We start from the raw sequence: 18,892 nt of genomic DNA on the forward strand, positions 1-18,892 counted from the left end.
CAAAAAGCAGAGGTTTAAGGAATCACAGACTAGACCTGAGGGGGTGACCCTCCTAAATAACAAAGAGTAGCCATCTCTCAGGAGCTAAGCAGGGACAGACAGACTGGGTTTGCATAAAGTCACTGAAGGCCAGAGGACGGGCTCCCTTCTATGCAGACAGGTGCTCCAGCCCCCAGGACACTCACTGCCTTCTCACCATGAGGCTCTGCAGCCTTCTGACAGGCAGCCTGGCCGAGCTCACCTGCATGGTCTCTATGACAATGGAGAAAGAGTGATCCTCACAGTCCCGGGCCAGCAGGTATTGGCAGATCCCACTGAAGGTGAAGTATCTGTTGTCGAAGCTCTTGAAGTGCGATTGGCCTGTGACAAGACACTCCCCTGGAAGAACCCAGAAGAGGTGAGGGGAGAAGCTATACCTTGACAAGGTGAGGTACCCAAAGGCCCCAGGTACCCTTTTCCCCATGACAATCAAGGCTGAGTATGGTCAAAGGATTCAAGGCCAGGTAGTTCCCACTCTCAAGCTGGTCACAGGTCAACATTCCGTCTTATAAACAGGGCAGCTAAGGGACATGACTAGAGACCTGAATTCAGTCTGTGCTAGAGTTGGGGCTTGAACCCGCAGCTCTGGGAGCTGAGTTTCTGCCCCTGACTGCTCGCTTGAAGCCTCCTCCACAGGCCCCAAACTTCCCTGCTCAAGGCCAGGACAGCTGCACATGGCGGCCTGGAAGCTCACCAGGACAGGGAGGCTGCCTAGAAGCACAGCTCTCATTGAACTGGCATGCAGGGGGGCCTGGGGACAGCCTCACCCCCGGAGAGCCAGGAAGAACAGAAGATGAGAACAATAGAGACCGGCCCAGTGCCAATCCAAGACTCCATTCCTGCCCCTAGCCCAGCCAACAGGAAACCTGTTCAGGGCCAGGGGCAGGTTCAGGGGGAGCATGGCACAGGCAGGAGGCTATCGACACATGGCATGGCCGGGCAGCATTGACCTTCACAAGGCCAGTTCCCAGCCCAAGCTGATAGATACATCTGCAGATGGAGACTCTATGCTCCCCCTCTTACACAGTCGTGACTTTGACACTTCTCCTTCCAAGGGCTCAACCCTGACCTCATGCCTTAGAGGATATTCATGCAGAAGAGGCTCTGCCAATGTCTCTACCCAGCTTGGGGAAACTCCATCCTCGAAGACCACAGCAGACCTACTGTGGTTTAAACAGGCACCATGCTCTCTTGCCAGTCTCTAGCTGAGTGTCTGTGCCACCTTCGCTCGTCTCCACTGTCACTCTGTGGAAATTGTGTGATGCTGGGTCCTAACATAGCCTGGAAGTCCTGAAAAGCCACAGGGTCGTTCCTGCTGCCAAAATGACAAGGACAGGGAGGAGGGGACCCCTACTGTCTGCCACCTTATTGATATTCTCAGTAACAGGCAGTGCTGGGCCAGGCTCAATGTATAACTTTGAATCGAGCTGTGGTTCTGCCTTGGAGCATTTGAAGGTTAGGTAAGGGCAAGTAGCCCCAAGGGACTAACAAGTATCTGTCTGGTCCCCAGGACAACGGCTCCCCTTCCCGGATGACCAATGAATAAAACCATCCTGAGGAACTTGAAGGAACTAGGAAGGCCCCAGCTCACTCACATCTCCTCCCATACCGTGTCCTGAAAAAGGGCAAGAGCGGACTAAGTCCTGGTAGAAAACTGAACAGCCGCACAACGGATGGGGCCAAGGGTCACCCCGAGCCATTGTGAACGTCCTGGAATCCAGCGATGTCACAGGAAGACCTTTCGAAATGGATATTTTTCTAAAGTCACCGCAGTTGAACAAAGAGAGCAATGTGGTCGTTTATGTCAAATGCCTTGACCTGGCAGCCGTGGAATGGGTGGGATATTCCTCTCTCAGACATCCCCATTCTCTCAAGAACAGTCTTATCTGAGTGTGGAACTGGACTTCCAGTCTCTCCGACAAGGCCCAGGGAAAGCAGGGTCAACAAGAAAGCACGGCAACTATCTGAAAGCAAAATGTCCTGGCCTGGAATCTAATCCTCTGATCTGGCTTCCTGCCCTCACCCTGCTGATTTTTTCTTTCTCAGCAATCAGAAGTCTAAATATTATACGTGCATGGCTTATCTCCTTGGTACAATTGAGGGACCAAGACGCAAACACAGGAAACCTGGGGAAATGGACTGGTGAGCTGCCGGGTAATGGCTGGCCGAGGGACTTAAAACATCCAACCAAACATCCAAAACCACATGGCCAGACTCAAGCTCCTTGGTCCAGAGCAAGACAACTAGGGAATTCATTCACAGGCGGGCAGGAAAGGGCAGCCACCAGCTTTGAGATGAATGGACGGGTGAAAAGCCAGAGGTGCTTAAAAGAGAGTACAGAGCCGGGCAGTGGTGGTGCACGCCTTTAATCCCAGCACTAGGGAGGCAGAGGCAGGTGGATTTCTGAGTTCAAGGCCAGCCTGGTCTACAGAGTGAGTTCCAGGACAGCCAGGGATATACAGAGAAACCCTGTCTCGAAGAACCAAAAAAAAAAAAAAAAGAGAGAAAGAGAGTACAAAATGGGCCTTCTAATGTTAAAGCAAAACTGTTCCTGGGTAAAGATCCCCTGTCTTTAGAAGGAGGAAGAGGAGGGTAAGGGAGGAAGACGACAGGAGGTGGAAGAAGAGGGGGAAAGAGGAGCAAGAGTTCTCACATCTAATGGACACACTTCTTCTTGCTTATAAACAAACCCTCTGGTGTGCAGCGTGTAGGCCCTGGATAGGATGCTCTGCTTGAGTCAACAGCCTTCATCTTTTCCTACCACAAACCCCACAGAAATGTCAGTCCTCAGGCCTCCAGCAAGGTGAAACAGACCTCCTGTAGACACTGGGCTCCCCTACCCTGGCCTTTAACTCAGTAATGTAATTCTGACCAAATATGCATAATGTTCTCTGCAGTCTCTCTGGGAGCCACCTCCTGGGTCCTGATGAGCACTGTCATTCCCAGCAGACAGATGAGGGAGACAGAACACAGAGAAGTTAAACCAACCCAACCTCCCACAGTGGGCAAAGACTGCTTTGAACTCAGATGTCATAGGCTACCCCCGGGGGCGGGGGGTGGTCCACAGTATCTCAGAAGCCTACTCACTTCAGGACCAAGCCTCTCTGACCAAGGGGCAGGAGGACAACACAGAAGGGCAGGAGGACAACACAGAAGGAAGAAAGCCTGATTAAGAAACACAATGCATTGCTTACTGACCAGTCCATGCCCAGCCTGAAGGAACACTGGTATACCTCCAGAGAGCCCATAGAGGGTGTGGACAGACCACTGGACACTCCCAGACCTTGGGGGAATAGGGGACAGAATCCCAGGTAAGTCCAAGCACCTCAAAGCCCACTGTCCTGAGGGAGAAGTTCCTAGCTGCCTGTTAGCCAGGGATACCCTGTGTATCATTCTTCCTGCAGGGTCAGAGCAGACTGGCTTTGACTCTCAGGGTGAAATCCCAGGGATAAATTATAATCCATCAAATTATCCTGAACAGGATGTTGGGGGTTGGGGGGTAGGGTATCACTCCATCGACAGAGCACTTAACAAGCATGCACAAGTCTCTCAGCCCCATGCCTGCTCCATCCGGTCTGCCATGGGTCTCAGTCCCTCTCTGAACTGTTAATGTTCTCTGCTCTGGAAAGATGGGGCTGGCCCATCCTGACAGGGGACTCACTATGGAGTTCTAAAGGTCTCACAGCAGCCATGGAATGAAGCTATGGTTATGAACCCTGGGTAGGGTGTGTGTGTGTGTGTGTGAGAGAGAGAGAGAGAGAGAGAGAGAGAGAGAGAGAGAGAGAGAGAGAGAGAGAGAGAGAGAACTTGACATAGACAGCTAGGAAGCGAGACCCTCTATTGAGAAACTGCCTCCATCTGATTGGTCTGTGGGCCATTTTCTTGATTAATCACTAATGTGGGAGAGCCCAGTCTCCTGTGGGTGGTGCCACACCTGAGAGGGTGGGCCTGGGTTGTATAAGAAAGCTGGTTGAGGAAGTCGTGGCACACAAGCCAGTGAGAAATGTTTACAACCGTCTCTGCTTGAGTTCCTGCCCTGACTTCCCATGACGATGTGGCAGCAGAAGCCAAATAAACCCCTTCCTCCCTGTGTTGTTTTTTGGTCCTGACATTTATCACAGCAATAGAAAGCAGACTGGGGACACCATGTTTCACAGATTAAGAAAGCCTGCTGGAAAGCTAGCCAGTGCCCTTTCCAACCAAACCACTCACACCTGAAGCCCATGCTTCCACCCCCATCCAGGGCCATTTTTATTCTGAACACAAACGGAAAGCCCTCCACTTAGCTGTTCCCCACTTAGAAACCTGTCTGCCGCAGCCTTCCATGAGGAACATCAAATGCACAACCAGGGCTGGACACAGCTGAAGGACAGCCTGCAGGATGCACAACCAGGGCAGTACACATCTGAGGGACAGCCTGCAGGATGCACAACCAGGGCTGTACACATCTGAAGGACAGCCTGCAGGATGCACAACCAGGGCTGTACACATCTGAAGGACAGCCTGCAGGATGCACAACCAGGGCTGTACACATCTGAAGGACAGCCTCCAGGATGCACAACCAGGGCTGGACACATCTGAAGGACAGCCTGCAGGATGCACAACCAGGGCTGGACACATCTGAAGGACAGCCTCCAGTAGCTGCCATGCTTCCTCCACGTTCACTCTAACCAGATGCTCACAGCTCCTGGGCACTAACCTAGCAGGGCCTTCCTGATCCCTAGCAGGGTTTTCCTGGCAGTGTTGAGGAAGTAAAAGTTGAGAAAGAGTTACAGGATTCCTGCAGACTTCACAGAAACCACACACTGCTGCATAGGTGTTGAATGTCCACCAAAGGCTCATGTGTTGATAAAAGCTTGGTCCTGGCAGTGACACTCTCAGAAGGTTGTGGCACCAAAGGAGGTGGACATGTACAAGGCGCTAAGTGAATGAATGAGAGGGGTAGGAAACCACCCACACGCCCAGTACCCAACTGTGGGTCTTCATCATCAGAGGCCCTAATGAACGGGACCACCTGATCTTAAACCTGATTGTCTGGTATTTTGTTGTAGTAACACAAAGCTGACCAATGTGCCACAGTTTTGCCTGAGGATACCCAAAGATAAACAGGGAGTGGATGGTTTCTAGAACACCATCCATGGGAGTCACCAGCCCCTCCCCATCCCAGCAGACTGCTACCCTCCTAAGCTCTTCCCTTCCCCTCCCCCTTCTCGGTCCCCACACTCAGCACTGTGCTCTAGGCAGCCTTCAAGGTGACCTGTTATGTTTGGGGATCTGTGGCCCCAGGACTGATGAGTATCACATGTTCATCTTTGTACAGAATGAAAGCCTAGTCCTCTGAGATGCACAACACAGCCTCTCCGGGATCTTCCCAGAAGCCCTGCTCTGGTCTTTCCTTGGAGAGCTAGGCATATCCCATTTCAGAGCCTTCCCATCAGTAGCTCTTCCCGATTATGTGAGAGATGAGACAGCCCACTGGCAACAGCACTGTGGTAAGACTGTAGAGAGAGAAACCGAAGTCTGGCAGCCATGGGTGGAGGTGGGCAGAGTGCGGCGAGGTGCAGAGCAGGGTTTTGAGAGTGAGATACAGTTTTCATAGCTTTGTCAGCAAATTATGGAACTACTCCTAAGACCATGGGTCGGAACTGGCTACCTGCCCTTCCAGGCATCAGAACACTGCTTGTCTTGAATCCTCAACAACTGAACTCTAGACCATGCGATTATTTTGTCCAGACAAGACTTTCATGGATTCCGTGCATAGCGGTGGCTGGGTGGATGGATGAATGGAAGGATGATGGAAAGAAGCCCCTCCCTGAAGTTGCTGGTACTAGGACTCTTGCGGCTCCAAGTCGGTCTGACGGAAACAGCGAGCTGAGCTCCTAATTCTGTCCGCTGTGGCTCACAGGTCTTGTGCGATGGGTGCTTCCGGCTCAGCTATTGGAGGGTTCAGACTCCTACCTAGGATGTGGTTGTGCTCAAACAAAGTATTTTCAAAAGTGATTTCTTCTAGAATTTACCCAAAGGATACCAAGACTAGTTGGTCACTCCTGCTCCAACTTCCATCAAATTCCAGAATTTTCCCAGTGTGATATGTGTTAGATAAGATCCCAAATGACCCTAAAGCCTCTAATCCACCTGCGTCCAGGTGTCCACGTCACTTCTGACCTACCTAAGTCTAGGGCCAGCAAAGGGGAGAAAGGACAGGTAGAAAACCCAGCCGACACTGAGTTGTAGTCCTGGCTCTGCCTCTGAGCAGCTGTGTGACTTTGAGAAAATTCCTTAGCCTGACTTGCTGTTTTCTCTTTTACAAGGAGAAAACAAACTGGCTTGTCTCCGGGTTGTAACAGTGAGGCAGCAGGATAAACTCTTAGCACATCCCCAGCATACTGAAAACATCACATGAGAGAACAGGAAGGGGAAAGTCCAGAGTCTTTTCGGAGAGGCAGAGGGAGCTTAGAATGGGCAAGGTTTGCAGTAAATAGAACTGAGGCTAAGTAGGCAAAAGCAGAGGGCAGAGGCTATACTGCAGGTCCCAATTCTGCCGATTCCCGAAGGGTGGCTACCCTAGTTCTCTCAGCATTTGAACCATACTGTGGTCAACATACCAAGCATTCTAGAAAACTCCAATGAAACTCACGAAAAATAAAATCATTAGAAAGCAGATTTTGCTTAAAAAAAAAAAAATCAATGACTCCTCCTCTGGGTCCACGAAGTCGCTAAGGCCGGGATCAACTGTGGACGGACACCAATCTCTACCTTCCCGGTGTCCGTCTCCTCTACCTTGGCTGAAGGTACAGAGCTAGCTCAGCAATAACCTTTCTTCTTGAGTCACCCAGATTCCTGGAATAACACAACCTCCCCAGGACAGAGCCCCTGGCAGCTGAGGACAATTATCCAGGAGGGTGAGGCTGCACCTGCTGCAGAAGAGGGCAGCTAGGAGAAACCGGATTGACAGCAGGAAGGGCTTCGCGGGACGGTTTGGGGACACTCCTTTATTTGTTCCTCTTCCCAGTGTTGAATGAATCTCCACCCTCCGCCCTTCACTGTTATTCTGTTTCACTAGTGTATTGGGGCTATAGAAACCTAGTTGTGTCCTTAAAATCCAGGTTGTACTCTCACTTCAAGCCAAAGGACTTATGGAAACCTTCCTCTTGACTTTCCAAAGAAGTTCTCTTTGCTTGGTCAGCCCTGCCCTTCAGCTCTCACAGCTCAGCAACTTCATTCCCAGAACAAACAGGAGTTGGGCAGGGCCACCTACTCCCGCTTCCACTGCTGTAGAGGAGCTAGCATGGCCAACTGTGAGCAGACAGCGGGGCTGAGATCCAAAGCCAGAGCTGAGGTCAGGAGGTCTTGCAGAGGGCTCACTCTCTGCTGTGCTGTGGGCTCTCTCTCCAGCAGGGCAGGGGAGGGGAATCACACTTCTCCACAGAGAAAGGGAAGAGAGGGAGAAAAGGTGTGTACCCAAGCCTACCTGGGCATTCCTCATTGCTGCAGATCCAGAGGCTGTTTCTGCAGATGCTGTTGGACAAAAGAGCATGCTCAGGTCACTGGTTCTGCCAGGAGGGCACCTAATTAAATTAACGATCATCACAGATAGCCCGTCCTCCCTGGAGAAAGGATATAGGAGAGAAGAAGGGAGCGGGAACCAGAACAGTCTTTAAAGCGATAAAGTGGCACAGGACACGGCTTTGGCCACAACAGATCCTTGGAGACCTCCTGAAGGGGAAAAACAGAGAGAAAAAGGAAACCTAGGGCATACAGTGGCCCTGAAGATCTGCTCTGATCCTCAGGCATCCGGATCCTCTCCCCATGCACAGTGTAGGTGGGGTAAGAGAGCAAGAAAACCCCTGTGAAATAGATGGGCAGAGAGCCACAGTGAAGGGAGGGAGGACTCACAGTGAAGGGAGGGAGGATTCACAGTGAAGGGAGGGAGGACTCACAGTGAAGGGAGGGAGGATTCACAGTGAAGGGAGGGAGGATTCACAGTGAAGGGAGGGAGGACTCACAGTGAAGGGAGGGAGGACTCACAGTGAAGGGAGGGAGGACTCACAGTGAAGGGAGGGAGGACTCACAGTGAAGGGAGGGAGGACCCACAGTGAAGGGAGGGAGGACTCACAGTGAAGGGGGAGGACTCACAGTGAAGGGAGGGAGGACCCACAGTGAAGGGGGGAGGACTCACAGTGAAGGGGGGGAGGACCCACAGTGAAGGGAGGGAGGACTCACAGTGAAGGGAGGGACAGCCACTTAGGCTTATCAGGCGCAAGAGCAGAGGTTCTCAACCTTCCTAATGCTGCAACCCTTTAACAAGTTTCCCATGTCTCAGTGACCCCCAACCATAAAATTATTTTCATTGCTGCTTCATAACTATAATTTTGCTACTGTTATAAATTGTAACATATATATCTGATATGCAGGATATCTGATGTGCGGGGGTTGTGGCCCACAGGTTGAGAGCCTCCGCACTAGAGGCTGCAAACCAAAAAGGGCTGGAGATGGAATGAGGAGCTATTTGCCCCAGTGTGCAGAGACAGGTGGGCTGATTAGAGGTGATGTGCAGAGATATTCTTGGAGAGATGCCTGAACTGACCAGGGACAGGTGCTCAGGCTAGACCCACCTAGGTGCCATAGAACACAGACCAAAGAGTCCCTGCTAGAGGATTCTGCTTGCTACCCCCCCCCAGCAGACAAAAGATTTAAGGAGAGAGGCTTGATGCAAGCACCATTTACTAAACTTTCATTTGGAAGGACAGCTAGAGTTGTCAGATGCATAGAAAAGATGTGTCCTCTGATTTCTCTCTAGGCATAACGTTTGCATACCACCATTGCCTCCAACACCCGCTCAGATCCCCCTGCCAACTCCCCACCCTCTACTCTCAACCCAGGACAGCTCCTGGTCCACAGGCTGTTGCCCCCTCCCGTCACAGCTTCCCCTCCCCAAACCCCTGGGTAGACCAGGCTGTGTGGTATTGCAGTTACCAAGTGTTGCAGTCCTGAGAGAGGGAGGTGCCAGGAGGGTACCGCTTCCCAGCGTGCACGCAAGGACAGTCGGAGCTCTGCACACATCGGTCTTCATCCAAGAGCTCTCCCTCTGTTCCAAGGGCATCAGAGATCTCAGTGCCATCATGATTCTTGCTTATCCCTCCCTCGTAGAACCCCGTGGGCAACCAGAGGCTTAGCGCTTCTTCTGGAAAACTCTAAGACAATGCACTGTGACGTTTATTCTTGACACTTATGGAATATGAGGGAGGGAGATACCAATTCTCATCCTACAGAGGAAACAATGGGTCACAGAGCTTGCTCAGGGTTGTCCAGTAGAAAAGCCCATGAGGGTCGGTGGGGGCTTCTCAGAGGAATCTCGAAGAACTGACTCGACACTGTGTGTGTGAGCCTGCTGGGTTATTTATGTTCATGCCCTAGAGGGCTGAATCGAATCAAGCATTTTGTTCAACATCATCCAGGAGAGACGTCATGAGCTTCGGGACTTCCTAACCGGTATAACTGAATACAGCTCGTGACCGTCACTCAGTCTCCTGGACATACAGGTTCTAATGAAAAGCCCTTTCCAGCTGAGCACACATGGCAAATCCAGGACATATTGTGCAAGACCTTTTTCCCAGACTGGTGTCCTGAACCCTAACTGAGAAAACAAAACCACATCTCAGATTAGGCCAGGAGCTCCCTGAACAAGGTCAGTTCTGGGACCGAGACAGTTCCCTAGACAGAGTGCTTTCTGAGTACAGTACAATGGGAAAACATGAATTCAAAATAAGGCCCAGTTCAATCCTGGTCTCTCGGTACAAAGGCTTTCAAAAAGCTAAATAAAAGACCTCTGATTTCAGCCATGAGGGTAAAACACAAGTAGCCTTCATCTCTCTCCCCAAAGCCCAGGACTCTGGCAGGGCCTCAGGTTTGTAGATGAAGAGGGACGTTCATTACCAGGGCAGCTACAGCCGTCTACACATTGCTGCTGACACACTTCATTGATAGACAGGCTCTGGCAGGTTCTGGGGCAAGGAGACACACACTCCTTATATTCCATGCCAGCTGGGCAAGCTGGACCTGAAAGACAAATCAAAGGAGTCTCCCAACGCTGTGGACCCAGCAGCAGCCTCCAAGCCACACTTGTGAGCGAGTGCAGCCAGCCTGGCGCTCTGACTGTCCACCCTGTCTAAAAGGTCCCGGGGACCATCTCCACCCCACCAGCCCATCGTCCCTCTGCAGCCAGCGTTGCCCTGAAAGAGCATCATCTGTTTTGCAAGGTCCTAGCTAAGACTCATGCCCGGTCCAGACACCCTGCCTCTCGGCTATCTGTTCTCCACTCTCCATGAAGAAAGCTTGGCCATCATTTGTCTCTAGGTGTTCTGACCTCTTCATCTAAAACTTTATCGGGGTAACGCCAAATTCTGGGCTCAAAAGGAATGGCTTCTAGGAACTAGGACGAAACCCTCACTTTCTCCTCTTTGAGGCTCTCTTCCTCCTGGAATTGGCTCCCAATAAATGCTCCCTCACTCCCAGCTCGGGACACACTCTCTCCATGCCCACTTGGATGGTACTGACTTACTTCCATGTTTTATTAGGCTGCCTTTAAGCCTTATTGCCTAACCATCTCTCTGATCACCACATAGAGCACACAGATCCTCGTGGGCAAAGCCTGCCTCTCCTGACATAATTGCCCCTAACTCCTTTAAAACCATCTATCAGACATCTCCTCCATCCTACCTTCAAAGGTCTAAAAGGACAGCCACTCCCTATTCAAAAGAGAAGGCAGCTCTAACCCCCACCTTCCCACACCCCCACAGCGGAGATGGCAGGCCCTGATGGCAAAGCTGTTTGCCACACGGTGAAACTCAAATGTGCGGTGTCAGTATCAGCCAGGCGCTCTGCCTCCTCCAGTCCACATTATCTGACTAATTATAGCCAACCAGCTGCCCATCAAGGGGCTTTTGATCAGTGTAGTGAGAGGGACAGCTTTTGCTAGGTGACCAGAAGTCTCTGTTTAATCGTGGAGATTTAGAGATAGTGACAGTGACTATGGACCCAGTGAGATTTAGAGATGCCCAAATTGGTATTACAAGGCAGGATTGATGGAACAGAACACACAATGCCTGGAGGCCGGAAGGGTGAGTTAATAAAAGGGAAGGTTTAATGAAGCCTTTCTGGTCTCCCGGGGGGGGGGGGGGAGCGGGGAGGAGGGGAGGTACCCCACACGCAGTTTAGATAACCCGACACTTCTAACTCAGGAACACTGTAAAGGCGAACACTGAGAGCTAACTGCCTGCTGGACTGAAGCAGAGACAACTGTGGGAAACCAGGGAATGGCTTTCCTGAGGGAGTCATGGGGTACCAAGAGGGGTGTGACATGGAACAAGAGGTAGGGACAAGGGCTTGAAAGGCTTGCTCATCTTCTACACAGTCCATGAGGGAAGGGACTCCCCTACAGGTCAATGCTGAAAGGACTAGGTGACAGAGGGCAGGAGCCATTCAGGACTCAGGGCTCGGTAGACACTGGCTGATGGCCCTGGAGGAAAGTGCGCATCACTACAAGGCTCCAAAGCACCGTGAGCGCCACCGTCCCAAGACAAACGGTATGTTCAAGCACAGGGGAGACCAGCAACTTACGACAGGCACTGTGGTCAGTCCAGCCGTACAGCACCATCCCTTCCTGGGCGCAGGTTCGGGCATACTCAAGGAGTACAGGACATGCGCACTCTGGCCCCGTAGCACACGTACACAAAGTCTTCTCACACAGAGCCACAAAGGACTCGGGATCCACCAGAGGGTGGCAGCGGGCAAACACCGATGCCGTCTTCAGTAGCTGGCATTGCTCCCACATGGCCTGTAGGGGGAAAGGCTCGTCAGCATGGCCCAGGGGTGGTCCCGGCCTTGACCACATGATCACTTACTGTCCCTCTGAGAATGGCACTAAGGGAAACTGAGGTTGTCCCTTCAGGATCCAACAGGTGCTTACATCCAAACAGAGGAAAGACAGCATACACTTTTGAGGTAGACCAAAACTAAGGTCACATGTTAGACGACGGAATTTAGACATGGAAAGCCTGAGCTCTGTGAGAAGCCACGTCCGTCCTACCTGAGAGAAAGGCAGAGAGAGGCGCACCCTGAGCTCAAGCATGGACCGTGCAGCTTCAGATTCCAGCAATGGAGGCAGTCACTCTTCCGCCCTGACCTGGCCACCTGCCTCCCCTGACCTTAATATTCCTCATTACCAAACAAAGGGTTCAGCAGAAGGAGGCTTGTTCAGTAGAATTTCCTAGACCTCACTCCCATAGATTTAAAGACAGTTGGCTGGGGACGGGGCTTAGGAATACGCTTTCTGACACCATCCCCAGAAGGCTGCTGGAACCAATAAGATCAATTTCCATCAGCCACAACACATTAACTGCCTACTAAAGCTCTCAAGAGGTGCTGTGCCATGCAAGGCCTATTTTGGGTTCTCCTCTCTGTTGATACCCTCAACCAGATTACACAAGTCAGGTTTGGAACCGTGGGTCCTTTCGTCTGTGATTCATTAGTATAAACACGCCTGCGTGTCTTACTCACAAGCATTTCGAGAGTCTGGGTTTTAATGATCCCAAACGCCTGTTGCCGGCTGCTTTCTATTTGCCTTGTTTGGTTGTTTCACTGTAACTGTCTCTGTAGCTGGGCTACCTCTCTTCATGGATGGCTTGGCCTCACTGGGACGTTTTTTGACGCTTAGGGCCACATAGACCAGCAATGTATATTAGTAATGTCTTCAACTTGACACAACACATGCAGTGCTATGGACTAAACCACAGTTTGTTTCATTCATGATTTCTTTCCTGCATATGCGGTCAGCAGCTAGCGAACGGACTTACAACCTTCGGCTAGATAGAAAAGAACATGAGAGCAGCTGTATGTTATAAAAGGACTGAGCCATGGGTGGTAAACTCGAGCCAATCGGTGTTTGCAAACAGGATAGTAGAAAAAGAGGAAATACACTGCTCGTCTTGAGAAGAAATTGAGAGGAAGCCCGTGTCCTTGGAGAGCAGGGAGCCAGGCCTCTGCTTTACGGCACCATGGGAATCCCAGAGATAAGAGAAGTCTACCCTGCACGCCACCTTTCTCAAGACCATCCCTGACACGAGGGACCCTCTGTGATCCTAAAGACCCAGTGTCCCCCTCACAGTAGCCCCATGCTGGTGCTGTGTGTCTCACCTGATCTGCCCTATCCGATCACACAGTCGGAATCAGGCCAGTAGCATCCCATCTGTGGCGTGACCACAGTAGGCTCACTGTGCATCTTAGAAAAGCAGCTGCCTGTTGGCATGGGCCACTGAACTACAAACCTGCCGGTGGACTGAGGGGAATCAGTCAGCCACGCCACCAGCAGATATCATGTCCCCCAACCCCCATCTCCATCTTCTTCAGTTTCCTCCCATTGAGCTGATGTCTCTGTGGCCACACTCTGGTCGTGGAAACTTAGACTAATAGTTAGCCTGCCTGGTGGTACCCTGGAATGAATAGGGATAATAGCCTTAATGCTACTTCATGGGTTACTGTAGAGATGCCACGATGCCTGTCACCACATAGGTCATCATGAATGCCTTGGGGGATGCTCAGGCCAGTTAGGTCTCAGCTCCAGTGTCCTTCCATTAGCCACCTTGAATATTCTGCCCAAACAGAAATGGAGTTCCCAAGCTGGTGACCAGAAAGAGTGGCAGGGCCTGGTTGGCCTACCCTGGCCTCACTCTAACTTCACAGGCCCCAAGTTCAGGCTCAGCTCATGCATGTGCCATCGTGTGAACTTCAGCCTGTTACCTCCTGTCTTAGTCAGGGTTTCTATTCCTGCACAAACATCATGACCAAGAAGCAAGTTGGGGAGGAAAGGGTTTATTCGGCTTACACTTCCATACTGCTGTTCATCACCAAAGGAAGTCAGGACTGGAACTCAAGCAGGTCAGGGAGCAGGAGCTGATGCAGAGGCCATGGAGGGATGTTCTTTACTGGCTTGCCTCCCCTGGCTTGCTCAGCTTACTCCCTTATAGAACCCAAGACTACCAGCTCAGGGATGGTCCCACCCACAAGGGGCCTTTCCCCCTTGATCACTAATTGAGAAAATGCCTTACAGTTGGATCTCATGGAGGCATTTCCTCAACTGAAGCTCCTTTCTCTGTGATAACTCCAGCTGTGTCAAGTTGACACAAAAATAGCCAGTACACCTCCCACCCCTTCCTCTGTGTGAAATGGGGAGGAGGATCAGAGCTCCTACTGTAAGTCTGCAGTAAGCCGCAGTGAGCAGTGAAGAGAACCACATAGGTCAATGGTTCGTCCCAAGAAGTCATGGCAACATCATTGTCTACCCTTCTACTGTCCCTCTGCCTCCCAAGGCAAGCAGGTCTCTAGATCAGGACACTCTTGTCCCCTTTCCCATCTCTAGCTCCCTGGGCCATAGTGGGATAATGGTCACCATGGCAACATTATCACAGTTCTGGTATCTTGGCTTCTCCCTGGTAAGCTGGGGTAGCTTTCATTGATTTTTTTTTTTTTTTAATTTGGGAAGGCAGTGATCTTCCCAGACAAAGTAGCAAGGAGTTAAGTTGAAAGGCAAGGAAGGAGGCTGAGGCCCTGAGGCTGTTGAGGGAACAGAGCCCTGACTCTTGCTGAGGACAGCTGAGGGTGTCCAGCTGCTCAGGTCCCTGCCTACCTGATTTCCCACCCACAGTTCAGAACCAGAGAGAAGAAAACAAAACACCTGAAAATCACAAGCCCATGAAAATCTACTGCTGCTCCACCCCCAGCCCAGGGCTCTCAGACAAGAGCAATCGCTCTGAGTCGTTGTGTGACCGGCAAGTGGGAAGTGTGAAGGGAAAGTGGGAACAAGACTCTAGCATATTTCTTGGGAGGTCCCTGGAGGTATTAACTGGTTTGTAGAAAGCCACAGCAAGATGGGTGCTTTCGGGTTATTTCACTGCAGGAAGGGAGTGTGGTTTCTGTAGAAGCTGCCTTCTTAGAACAAATCCTTTCCGCTACAGTTTCTCCCTCCACAGAAACAAAAAGAAGTCTAGGCCCTCATCTTCTCTTCCAGGCTTCCTCTGGTCACCCCCGTCCTCAACCTGGTCCACAGTCTGGTTGCTAGGCAGGCTTTTCAACATCTGCCCAGTGCCACCTGCTCTGACCCCACAGCAGTACCCAGGGGTGTATTTACCTCACAGTCTTAGCGCAGCCCAGTCAGGATAAGTGAAGTCCTGAGATGACATAGAGTGAAGTCCAAGGTGGATTTAATACCTGTGTTCCCAGACTCCCAGCAGACACCATTCATTATATAGATGTTAAAACACTCACTATACATACACTGGGTGGGTGGCCTCCAGGTCTGCAGCACACAGACAGGGCTAGATATAAAAAGCAAACTACACCCCATTCCAATTTAAAGGGCAACATTTTAACTCAATAGGAAGGCAGGGAGGCTGGGCCCTCCACGACTGGAACTCAGCCTTCCCCTCTCCTCCCATCCCCAACCCAGGTATTGCTGATGCCTTCTTGAAAACACCCTCATGTTTCCTTCCATTGGCATGTCTACTATATCGAGGCACTGTGTTTAGCACAATGAATGCAAAAGAAAACACACTGGGTAAATTCTCAAAACCTGAAGGGAGGAGAAGCCTAACCTCTCCCCCTGTCTGCAGGTCCTCTCTGAAGCCCTCTGGGCCCTGGTCCAGGAGCCACCTCTCCAGGAAGGCTTCCCCATAGTTCCTCCTCTCTCATCATCTGCTGGGCACACCGCTCTTGAACTGCTACTACCCCTTTCTGTGCCTGTCTCCTGAGTTTCCATACATGTGTTCCAAGGACAGAGATGTAAACACTGGGTCAATCCTAGCAGTAATAAATACTAGCATAACTTGCCTCCAGGGCCTAGGGTGTGGCATAGGCTGGTTTACATGCAGGCTGAAGGCTTCATCCCTACCTGGGGTGGCCTTCTCAGTTATGCTGCCTATTGTAGCTGGAAGAAACCTGCAGCTGAGGTGTCAGGGAAAGCATTCCAAAGCCAGGCATACTCTGAGCTGGGTCTGGGTGCTGAGTAAAGACTTAAAGGCAAGCCAGGCAGCAGCTTTAATCCCAGCACGGCAGAGGCAGAGGCAGAGGCAGAGGCAGAGGCAGAGGCAGAGGCAGAGGCAGAGGCAGAGGCAGAGGCAGAGGCAGAGGCAGAGGCAGAGGCAGAGGCAGAGGCAGAGGCAGAGGCAGAGGCAGAGGCAGAGGCAGAGGCAGAGGCAGAGGCAGAGGCAGAGGCAGAGGCAGAGGCAGAGGCAGAGGCAGAGGCAGAGGCAGAGGCAGAGGCAGAGGCAGAGGCAGAGGCAGAGGCAGAGGCAGAGGCAGAGGCAGAGGCAGAGGCAGAGGCAGAGGCAGAGGCAGAGGCAGAGGCAGAGGCAGAGGCAGAGGCAGAGGCAGAGGCAGAGGCAGAGGCAGAGGCAGAGGCAGAGGCAGAGGCAGAGGCAGAGGCAGAGGCAGAGGCAGAGGCAGAGGCAGAGGCAGAGGCAGAGGCAGAGGCAGAGGCAGAGGCAGAGGCAGAGGCAGAGGCAGAGGCAGAGGCAGAGGCAGAGGCAGAGGCAGGTGGATCTCTGTGAGTTCAAGGCCTGCCTGGTCTACAGGGCAAGTTTCAGGACAGGCAGGGCTACACAGAGAAACTCTGTCTTGAAAAACAAACAGGGTAAGAGGAAACATACTAGACAAAGTGTTGTCCCCAGCCTAGAGTCCCAGCCTGCTGGGAGATAGGAGAACCTTTAGGTAGTGGGGGCTGGCGAGAGAAAGTTAGGTCATTGGAGATGTTCCTACAAAGGGGAGATAGCACCCCAGGCTCCTTCTCTTTGCTTCCTGGCCACCACAAAGCAAACACCCTCCTTAGCCACCACTCCCACTGTGGTGCACTGTACTTTCACAGGCCCATGCTGGTGGCACCAAATGACCATAAAACCCTGAAACCATGAACAAAAAATAATTGTGCTGCTTATCAAATTGACTTCCAAATTGATTTTGTTCCAGCAATGCTGAGCTGAGGCGCTAAGGATTGTCTCTATGTGCCCTACCTTCCTGTGGGCATGTGCGAAGTCAAGAAGATTGGTGAATCCAGATCAAGAGGCCAGAAGAGTCAAGCCAGAGGCCTGAGCCAGTCATCCCTGGCCTCTGTCAGCCCTTCCAGTCAGAGGCTGCTGACCTAGAGAAGCACAGCCACAATGCTTCACACAGCATCTCTGCTTCAACAGAAGGTTCCCATGAAATACAAACCCTGTCCTTCTACCGCTGAGACCCTCTTCTAACCTGTGTAAATAAAGTTGTTGCAAAACCTGTGCATCTTTCGCAAAATGGATCTTCAGAGACTTGTGGGGTAAGTAGAACTATGTTACCACCAAAGACTAGGAAGGTCGAGTGGGTTCAGAAACTCCAGTGCCCTCAGATCTGAGAATGGTAGGCGTTTCACCTACTCCTGATCAGGGCTCCTTTCCTGGAGCATGGGATCACAACCCTCCACAGGAAGATCCTAACCTCTAATCACATAGCACAGAGTATGACGTATCTAGATGGGGTGGCCCAGAGGGTTGAGCCAATAAGCTTCCCTTCCCAGACATTCCTTCCTGCAAAAGGTATTTAATCTCTGGCCCACCCTGAGTAAGTCGTATGCAGCCATTTTCCATAGTGAACAATAAATAAATGGTATGGACAAGCAAGGACTGTCTCTCTCATCAAGAACCACTGTGGGGAAAGCCTTCGCCATACAGAGCCACACTGCCTCAGTCTCCCCTCCCACAGAAGGCCCCTCTGCACTCCGGTACATACTCACTGCTGAGCTAAGTCAGAGGATTTCCAGGTATGACTAGAAGTCTGGGAACTTGAGAACCCCTGCCTCTTCAGCCTCTTCAGCCTCAGCCTGCCTCGTTTCTCACCTGGACTGGGGTCCCCATCTTAGGCTGTGTGTTCTTTCACCCCTGAACAGTGCATCAGCGCTCACTGCAAGCCAATTACCTGCACTCTGTGTTTTGTCTGCCCAAGTGGAGTTCCCACACCCCAGCAAGACAGAACACAGAACCTCAGAGACTGGCGGACACAGTATTTCCTTCAAAGAAAAAGAATATGTCTAGCCTTTCAGATTTGGGATAAGAATACACAAAGTAAAAAAAAAACAAAATGTACTAGGTCTTCCCAGTATGGTGGCATGTGTCTGTATGCCGAGCACTTGAGAGGCTGAGACAGACAGGGAGTTGGAGGCCAGTCTCTGCTACATAGCACAATCTTGTGTCAAAAAACTAAATAGGGCTGAGGCAATGGCTCAGGGGGTTAAATACTTGCACAGCAAGCATAAGAACCTGAGCTTGAATCCCCAGAAACCACATAAACCAGGAACAATAGCATGTGTCTGTGAGTCCAGGGCTGCTACAGCCAGATGGGAGGCAGGGGCAAGAAAAACCCGAAAGCTTGCAGGCCAGGTGCCTCAGTGTGCACAGTGGCCAACAAGAAGGAGACCCTGCCCTAAATAAGCACAAGGTAAGTCCTGACACCCGAGGTTACCCTTGACATCCACAATTGAATGCACATGCATACATACACACATGCACATACATACACATACATATACACATACATACACACATACATGCACATCCACACACACATGAACATACATACACACACATACATGCACATACATACACATACACTGAACATACATATACATACATGCACATCCACACACACATAAACATAATACATACACACATGCACATACATACACATACATATACACATATATACACACATACATGCATTTACATACACATACATTGAACATACATGTTCATACATGCACATACACACATATATACAA

The 18,892-nt window shown here is 51.2% G+C and overlaps 1 protein-coding gene across 2 annotated transcripts in view; it reads right to left on the reverse strand.

Moving 5' to 3' along the window:
• Nucleotides 1-18,892, reverse strand: part of Vwf (von Willebrand factor) — a 135,771-nt gene that overhangs the window by 86,431 nt on the left and 30,448 nt on the right. For both annotated transcript variants that reach the window (XM_085839881.1, XM_085839882.1), the window contains exons 7-11: nucleotides 11,659-11,875; nucleotides 9,976-10,098; nucleotides 9,016-9,127; nucleotides 7,511-7,557; nucleotides 242-378 (exon numbers count right to left, since the gene is read on the reverse strand). In XM_085839881.1, coding sequence (XP_085696007.1) covers nucleotides 242-378; nucleotides 7,511-7,557; nucleotides 9,016-9,127; nucleotides 9,976-10,098; nucleotides 11,659-11,875 — 636 coding nt within the window. The remainder of the gene's footprint in view (nucleotides 1-241; nucleotides 379-7,510; nucleotides 7,558-9,015; nucleotides 9,128-9,975; nucleotides 10,099-11,658; nucleotides 11,876-18,892) is intronic.

The sequence above is a fragment of the Mus caroli genome, unplaced genomic scaffold, assembly GCF_978045245.1.
Source record: "Mus caroli unplaced genomic scaffold, Mus_caroli_1 scaffold_7, whole genome shotgun sequence".
Taxonomy (NCBI): Eukaryota; Metazoa; Chordata; class Mammalia; order Rodentia; family Muridae; genus Mus; species Mus caroli.